At 46.1% G+C, this 9,127-nt stretch overlaps 1 protein-coding gene and 1 pseudogene across 4 annotated transcripts in view; one reads left to right on the top strand and one right to left on the bottom strand.

Annotated features, from left to right (window-relative positions):
• CIT (citron rho-interacting serine/threonine kinase) overlaps positions 1-9,127 on the bottom strand; it is a 205,091-nt gene that overhangs the window by 125,606 nt on the left and 70,358 nt on the right. For all 4 annotated transcript variants that reach the window (XM_006151544.3, XM_027773085.1, XM_027773086.1 and 1 more), the window contains exon 10: positions 3,652-3,835. In XM_006151544.3, the coding sequence (XP_006151606.1) occupies positions 3,652-3,835 (184 nt within the window). The remainder of the gene's footprint in view (positions 1-3,651; positions 3,836-9,127) is intronic.
• On the top strand, positions 6,415-6,531 carry LOC114008332 (uncharacterized; annotated as a pseudogene).

Genomic DNA, 9,127 nt, shown 5'->3' with positions numbered 1-9,127 from the left:
AGCTTAAATGAGGCAGAGCCTCAATCTAGGAGGGAAGGGAGAAATGCCTAAACAAATGCACCCCATGCTGACAGGGGAGGGTAGAGAACTGGGATCCATTTTATTTTTAAACCTTTAACACGCTGATTTCTGTTACTACCCTACTATTGTAAAGTTGGGGCAGACACAGGCTCAGAGGCACACCCAGGCATTCAGAGCTTGAAGATTTGGGTTTAGGTTCTTATTCGTGAAAAGGGAAAAGAGGCACCAGACAGATGCTCACGTTCCAAAACTAACTTCGTCATAATCCTACCCCAAAGACAACAAAACCTGGCTCTGTAGAATCTCTCCTGCTCTCACCAACTCAAGGAACACCCACTGCACCTCATCTGTCAAAAGGCTGAGATCAAGATTCTTGCAAAACCTAAAATAGTGATGCATTCAATGATGGCTTAAAAATAGTCTGGGGTCTCCCCCAAAAAAGATCCTAAAATGTAACAAACAACCACAGCTGTTCAAATCGTTTTCCGACCACAACTGTTAAAATCATTTTCCCGGCCAGAGTCTCCATGAAAATTCCTCATTCATTCAGCTCTAACTCTGAAAGTCTTGATTCACTGGTAAAAAAAAATCTGGGGTCGAATTACCTTAGCTCAGCATAGCAGCATCTGCAGTTTCCTCAATGGTGTGAAGAGTGAGTAACAGCACAGGTAATCAGCATGTGTAAATAAAAAATCTGTGATGCTGAAAATGGGGAGGGGAGAACGAGAAAGCCAGGGAAGAACACACATACCACCAGGACAAGGTGGCATCTCCAAGAAGTGCCCTCTTGAATGAATTTTTTAATGTATCGACAAAACCACAGAAGCTGCTAAGTAATCTCGTCACCCTATCTCTTTTATTGGGTTTCTAATGAATCATAATCCAACAAGTCCAGGGCCACCTACATCCAACAGGTGGAGTGAATTTCTAAGATGATGCTGTAGATTTCATGCACGGGGCTGCTCAGGGCAGAGTACCCAACTCTGATGGCAACGCCACCTTACAAGATGTAAGATGAAGGGAAATCGTTCTGACATCCCACCCTAAACCACCTTAGGTAAAACATTAAAGTTCCCCCAAGAAAGGAATACTCCAATTCCATTTTCCAGATAAGAAATACAAGGTTTTGTCCACATGGACTTTTTTGGGGGGCGGGGGGTGGGGATGAGAATCTTATTAAATATTCTGTTGGGGACATGAACAGACGCTCGTTTTATGCTCTAGAGATCTATTTTAAACTATCAAAGGTGAAATAGCAAATCGTCAAATACAGGAAGTAGTATAAACACATTCTGGGGGAAAAGGATTATGAGCAAATTCAATCAACAAATATTTATCGAGGGTCTGGGGCTTAGTGCTGAAATGCCCCTGTCAGAGAGCTCCCTTAACAGCTTTTGGTGAAAAGCAGAAAGATGCAATCAGAGTTTTCCTGAAAAATAATTAATCATACACTTCTTCAGGTTAATTGCAATGCCTACAATTCTCCACATCATTCTGCATTTGCCCCTGAAATCTAACTCTGTCGAATGCTCCCTGGTTGTTCAGATCATTGATCAACACTCTAAGCAACCTTCCGTTTTCTCCCAGTCACCCTGCTACCAACCAGAACCAGAGCCCTTCAGGCATCTCCTTTCAGTCTGATCTGTGACCTTCAGTGTCCTGTGTGTGTCAAGGTTATGCTGCCCACAAAGCGAGTATCCTCAAACAGTGGGCCTCCACCTCTGCCCTGCTCTTCAATGCCAGTGCAAAACCTCCCAGCTCTGCTGGGCCATTTTAAATCCATCTGATGGCACATTCAACAGCTAGTTAGCTTTCTGTTTCCCCAGCCATCATCCAGGTTGCTTAGGCTTGGAGAGCAAATCAGCCAGAAAGGTGAATCCAACACTACCCAAATCCAAGCTGCATTTTAAACCCAGCTCCCAGGGAAGGACTACAGAAAGACCACTTTGACATCTCTTAACATAAAAACCTCTCTCAAGTTCAATGACAGCCCACAACCCTACTTCCTATCAAATGCCCCATTCCCCGCAACAGTCTGAAATCTTTTCAGGAACACTGCTGTCAAAACAGCACCCTTGGGGAGACATCATCCAGGAACCAACACGACAACCCTCTGAATCGATAGCAAAGCTACAAACACAACAAACAGGGAACAAATGCGGCCAAAGGGGAAAAAAATCTAATTCTGCTCATTTTCTAAGTGGGCAGCAACTAAGTCCCAACATTACCCCCGAGGGGCTCAAAGTGAGGGCATCGGGGTGTCTGGGGAACAACGCAGCCAGTCCGACACCTTCCTCAGAACTTGCTCCTCCGAACCCAGAATGTTATCGCATCATGACAGAACGAAGCAAGATACGGAGCTCCCCCATCCAGAGGCTACTGCATTTTGCAGAAATTCTGGGAGGCTGCAAGCCAGGACCCTCCAATCCCGAGCGCCATGCTAATACATTTTTCAGTAGCTTTTATAAGAATGGAGAAAGACCTACCAGGTCAAGAGGTTTACAGTGCTATTCACATTTCCATTTTCTAGTTTCCTAGTTTGTTGGCGGGGGTCAGTGGGGAAAGGATGTTCTGTGAAGCCCAGTTTCTGTGAATCAATGACGAGACTACATCACACTCCCGCCTGGTGGCCCCCCGGTAACGGGGCTGTCTCTGACCGCCAGTGCTCTACCAGCTCGGAGAGCCTCAGCTGCCAGATCCCTGATCTTGCAGCATACTTGGAGAGGAGCCGAGCACTGTCTCTCTGTTAGGCTCTGGTTCAGCCACTGGCAGCTTAGTTCAACCCATCGGAAAACCTTTAGCTCAGCTTTCAGGAGTCTTCCTGTACAGCCAAGGTAGCAGCCCCCACCCGCCCACTTGAGAGATCGCGATGGAGATGAATAAATAGATGGACAGCTCACCCTAACTCCTGCACGTCTCTCCCTCGACCGAGGATCTGCACTGCTAGAAATCTCCCACTGTCTCCTCCCCTCTGAAGAAGACCAAAGACTGAAAACTACCCCAAAGTACCCGATTGACAATTACGAGGCTGCTGACCAGAATGAGCACCTTACACACTGCAAAATGAGAATATTAACAGTCTCCCCCACCAAAGCCCAGACACATTGCTTTCCAAAATGCAGGCTGATTAGCGGCTGCCCTCCACTGCACTCCCCCCACCCAACCCCCACCACCGCCACCACCACCACCCTTGGCTCCCCATGCCCCCCCTCAATGCCGGCAGCCCCCACCCGCCCACTTGAGAGATCGCGATGGAGATGAATAAATAGATGGACAGCTCACCCTAACTCCTGCACGTCTCTCCCTCGACCGAGGATCTGCACTGCTAGAAATCTCCCACTGTCTCCTCCCCTCTGAAGAAGACCAAAGACTGAAAACTACCCCAAAGTACCCGATTGACAATTACGAGGCTGCTGACCAGAATGAGCACCTTACACACTGCAAAATGAGAATATTAACAGTCTCCCCCACCAAAGCCCAGACACATTGCTTTCCAAAATGCAGGCTGATTAGCGGCTGCCCTCCACTGCACTCCCCCCACCCAACCACCACCACCGCCACCACCACCACCTTTGGCTCCCTATGCCTCGCATCAATGCAGGTCCCTTAGAAAGTCAGATCTCCACTTACTCAGATCTACCAAGAATCCCCAATGCCTTGCTGTACGAAAACCCCACAAACGGCAGTTCTTCACCACAGAAACCTGAGGGGCTCAGCTGGCACAGAGAGGATGAAACCCACGAATTCTTCTCTGGTTCATCGAAATTGGAGGTGTCATCGTCAGACTTGAGGGTGGGAACGAAAGGGGGAGGAGCTGGTGAAAGAAAAACAAGAAAGGGGGGAGAGGAAAATTCAGATGGATTCGACACTGTTGCGGAGAAAATCGTCTTACTCCTTCGGCGTTGGCGAGGGCACTGCAGCGCCTGCTTTCAATCTAGCTTTCGCACAGACAGAACCAGCCTCAGCTCTCGCAGCAACAAGAGATTAACCCCTTCTCTGCCAACATGGCTACCAACCCACAGATAGACTGCCTTCACGATAAACTGCAGGATCAACTCGAACAGGTCACTTGGCTGAATGAAAGCGCTTGGGGCACTCGCCTGAGCGAGCCTCTCTTTCCTGATATTTCCAGAAGGTTGCTACCGTGAGAGCATCTGCCGGCTAGTGCCAGGATGCCAGATGACCTAAACCCACTGACTCCCTCTTCCACACAGGTCAAACTGTAACCATTTAGGGCTCCTTGTTGAACTGAGACAAAACTTTCGCCCTCTTGTAAATTAACCAGAATGGAAGAGGGAACTGGAAAGAGGGTTTTGTGAGGTTCTGGAACTTAGGTTAGGATACCACTGCAGTCTAGTTCATTCATAGTCAGTGGAATCTACTCGGAGATCCCATTAGCCACTTTTTTTTTTTTAGTTCATTATCCCTCCCCGCCCCCCAGCGCAATCGTGCCCACCAAATCCACCGCAGCTTAATCAGCATAACGAAACACCGGCCAAATAAAGTTCCTCCCAATGAATTACAACACCCCTGCGTGTGGATGGTGGGGGTGCACGGATGGACAATTGCGGCACCGTTCCTACCTCATTACAGCATGCCTGGTTCCAGCTAAGGGCGTCTTACATCCTCTCCACTTCCTGCCGACCTACTAAGCTCTCTCAGTCAGGGAGGCGGACACTGGTCCATCAGTCACCAGGAGGCTGCCCATTGTCGTAGGCTCCTGGGGGTGTCGCCGGCCAGAAGCGTTACCATGGCTGCGGGCTAAGGCGTCCTCCGCCCGGGCGGCGAGTCGGTAAGCCTCACATCCCCCGCAGTGCAGGCGGCGCAGGCGGCATGCTCCCCACTCTGTGCGTGCTCTGGCTGTAACCCCACCTGGCCGCCTCCGTGGCAGGGGCCAATGCCGATCTGAGTGACAGAGCAGCATGAGTCACTGCCCGCCAGGGCTCGCTAGAGCTCCCCCTAGGACAGTTGTCACAGCCCTTCACAGCCCAGACTTCTTTTTAACTCCTGGTGTGCTGGACAAAATTGTGTGCCAGATTGGAGCAGCTGTCTGTCTGCTTACAGACTTTAAAAAAAAAAAAAAAAAAAAAATTCTGGTTTTTTCCAAAGTTTCCCAAGTTTAAAGCTGGTTTAAAAATAAAATTTGAAGTTCAAGTAATTAGTTCATAATACACATAACCATGAACTTTAAAAAAAAAAAAAAAAAAAAAAATCTGGTTGTTTCCAAAGTTTCCCAAGGATGAAAGCCTGCAAAGTGGTTTGGAGATGGGGGTGGGGAGGGGGGAGAAGAAGAGGCGAAGCCAGAGGTCTGAGTGCTCCTGGGAAGTGCAAAAGAACATTCTCAGAGCTCCAGGTGCATTGAGATGAGGTGGGAGAGGAAGATCGAAATGTAAGGTGTGCGCTACCAGAAAATGATTTAACACCGCCAACCTCTCTCAGGAGAATTTAAATCTTCCCTGTTAGTGTCAGAATCTACTTGCTTAATACTCTACAAATGAGCTGATGGGAAGACAAATTAGATAGAAGGCTTCAGCCCACATCCTGTGTGTACTTCCATCGACAGGGGCTTAAATCCAATCGTATTTCAATTACCCAATACCTTTTTTATTTTGAAGCAGGAAAAAAAATAATTTTTAACGGAAATTACACTTCAGAAGGATTTTTAAAAATGAAGGAGGAAGAAGTTTTCCATCCCAAAATAAGGAAGCTCAGATAAAGACTGAGGAAATTTACAGGGACTTGCAGCTCATACTAAGGATACACAGTGGTTAATAGCACTCTGGAATCTGACTACATTCAAACCCCAGCTCCACCACTTACCAGCTCTGTGACCCTGGAAAAGTCACTTAACCTCTCTGAGCCTGTTTGGACCCAGGAATAACTACCTCAAAGGGCTGCTGGGAGGTTTAAATAACCTATATAAAGTGCTTAGTACAGCTCCTAGCATACACTCGGTAAAGGTGACCTGCTGTTAGTATCACGGCTCTGGTGAGGTGTGTGTTTGACAGACCTCGCCGTCAACTGTCAACCGTCAACCGTAGGCTACTGAGACTCAGCGGAACACCAAACATTCTTTTTTCCTGCGCAAGGCATGGGCACAGCCATGTGGATGTTTGTGTTAATCTTATCGTAGCGTTTAATTCCTAGCAGAAGTTTAATTCCCTTTCTATTATATACTCATTTATCTTTAAGAGACTAAAATAGAATTCCATTTCTGACTGAGGAGTGTGATTAATAGAGGGGTAGGAGCCACCCTCAGTGAAATAATTATGATTTTGATATCCCATACTATAAAATAAGGTTTGTCTAGAAAACTCCGTCATACTCCAAGCTGGCTTAATATGGTAGAGATTAGACAAAGGGCCAGATTATCTTTAAGTCAGAAGGAAGGAGAGGTTTCTGGTGCTTGCCACAGGCTCTGGAGTAAGAGCAGGCAAAGCAAACCAACCCATGTACACCTCAGTCCAGGCCCTGCACCTGGTCGTTGCCATTGCAAATGGGAGGACAGGGAGTTGGGGGGAGATAGTGAGGAATGAAGACGCCAACACAAAATACACTAGTGTTAATAGGTGAGATATTCACAGCACAGATTAAAAGCTAGGACTATAAACTTCTAGACATATAACCAATTAAGGAAAATAGATTTCAGGACTCTGAAAAGAAGGACACCTTTGGGCCACATTTAGGCAGGAAAAAAGCCACCATCTCAAGCCAAAAAAGAAGTAGGAGACCTAGAACTATGAAGAGACCTTCAAAAAAATTAATGGAACCTGCATATTATGAAAAAAAAGTATGTACAGATTCCAAAATATTCCAATGTCGTATTTTTAAGTTTATTTTTGCATCAAAATAAATTTATACTTTTTTTTAGGGGGGGAAGATTTTTGCTATAGGACACATGTGCTCACCAGAAAGTGGGAAATTGCCCCACCCAGGGGCTATGGCCACCTGCAATCCCTTCCTCCTCCATTCTCCTCTTGGGATTTTGGTCACCCATGCCCAGAGTAAATTGTTTAAATCGCCAGGACAGGGATTCAAAATGTGGTCAACCATGTGGGAGTCCAGTAACATAACCATTAGGTCATCTGCTGGTCCCTACACTTATACTTTAATTCCATTTTCCACGAACTTTTTGAAGTCTTCTTATAATCTACCCTCCAGAATATGACAAGCATTCTTATCCTTGCCCAGGGCCCTTTAGTGGGAAAGAAGCAAGACATCTAGTAAGAAACTGTCACATGAGGTAAGGTCTCTACATTTACAGCATCCTGCATGACATGGAAACCACAATTTGAGAACATTAACACGAATCCTTGTAACATGAATGGTGAGTCCGTGGAGCGACCAGCAGAAACAAGTGGAGAACAACTCATGGGGTTACTTTCACAACCTACCACACACAGGTCTCACTCACTCTCTCTTCGCTCTCTCTCTCTCATGCACACACACACCTACTGGAAATGAGTTTGCCCCCCCCCAAAAAAAGCAAAATTCAACAACTATACATATTAAGAGAAAATAAATCACCAAAGAGTACAAGCTACCATGAAGGAGTATCAATAGATAGATGGGAAAATCAGCCCTCCAAAAACTGCAGATAAAAGAACAACCTTGGGACCAGCAGATAGCATAATGGTTAAGTTGCTGGACTCCCACGTAGTTGACTGCAGTTTGAGTCCTAGACCTGGCGGCTTAAAACTCATGCCGGGCATGTGTGCATGTGTGTCTAAAATCCCAAGAGAATAATGGAGGAGAAGGGACTGCAGCACAGCCATCCCCCCTGGGGGATGACTTCTCGCCTTCTGTCACTCCGGCGAGCACATGCGCCTTATAGAAAAAAATCTCTCTCTCTAAAAAAAAAAAAAAAAAAAAGGAACCTCAAATGGACCATAAGTTTTCATTTATTATCAAGGTAAATGAGTAGAAATTCTAATCAAAGAACCAAACATTTTGAAAAAGAACTATGCTCATTTTCAAAGAACCAAACAGAACATCCAGAAATGAAGAGTATTGTTACTGAATTTAAAGGTGAAAAACTTTAAATGCAGTTAAATATTGGATTAGATACAGCTGAAGAGAAACTAGCAGTTACAACTGAGGGAACCACACAGACCCATGATACTTCAAGTATGGCCTGTAGCCTGTCAGAATCAGCATCACTCAGGAGCTAGAAATGCAGAGTGTCAGGTTCTGCCCCTCACCCTTTGAAACTAAACCTGAGCTCCCCAGGTGATTTAAACATTCATACAGGATAAAGCACTATGGCCAAGAGGTGGGACATATGAAAGGTCAGGAGACAGGATAAGAAGATCCATTATACACCTAATAGGAGCACCAGAAAGACACAGTAAAGAACTTAAAATCTTTTATTTTTTAAGAGAGACTTTTGCCATAAGGTGCACGTGTTGCCGGAGACACACACACACACACACACACACAGAAAGCGAGAAATCATCCCCCCTCTGGGAGGGGATGCCAATGCCACAATCCCTTCTCCTCCATACTCCTCTTGGGATTTTGAGCACATACATGCAAGCACCTGGCATGGGTTTGAAGCTGCTGGATTCAAGACCCAAACCATGGTCGACTAAGTGTGAGTCCAGCAAAGTAATCATCACACCACCTGCTGGTCTCTTAAAATCTTAAATTAACACATTTTAAGCAGCCCAGTCTGGGATTCGAACCACGGCTGACTACATGGGAGTCCAGTGACATAACCATTATGCCATCTGCTGGTCCCTAACTTAACACTTTTTTTTTTTTTTTTTAAAGGAAGACTTTTGCTATAGGGCACATGTGCTTGCTGGAGAAACAAACAGAAAGCGAGAAATCACCCCCCAGAAGGGATAGCCACACTACAATCCCTTCTCCAGTCTCCTCTTGGCATTATGGGCAAGCTCACACACACACCCGGCGTGAGTTTTAAGCCACCAGGTTTGAGACTTGAACCACGGCCGACTACATGGGAGTCCAGCGATATAACCACTACACCAATCACTACACCATCTGCTGGTCCCAATTAGCACATTTTAAAAGGATTGTGTAAAACCTGGTCCAGTCTAAAAACTACCATATATATGACCCCATCTCTCCTGGGAGGCTAATC

Source organism: Tupaia chinensis, unplaced genomic scaffold (genome assembly GCF_000334495.1).
Source record: "Tupaia chinensis unplaced genomic scaffold, TupChi_1.0 Scaffold000320_1, whole genome shotgun sequence".
In the NCBI taxonomy this organism is placed as follows: Eukaryota; Metazoa; Chordata; class Mammalia; order Scandentia; family Tupaiidae; genus Tupaia; species Tupaia belangeri.
Note: the sequence above shows the minus strand (reverse complement) of the source record. Positions and strands in the feature narration are given on the sequence as shown.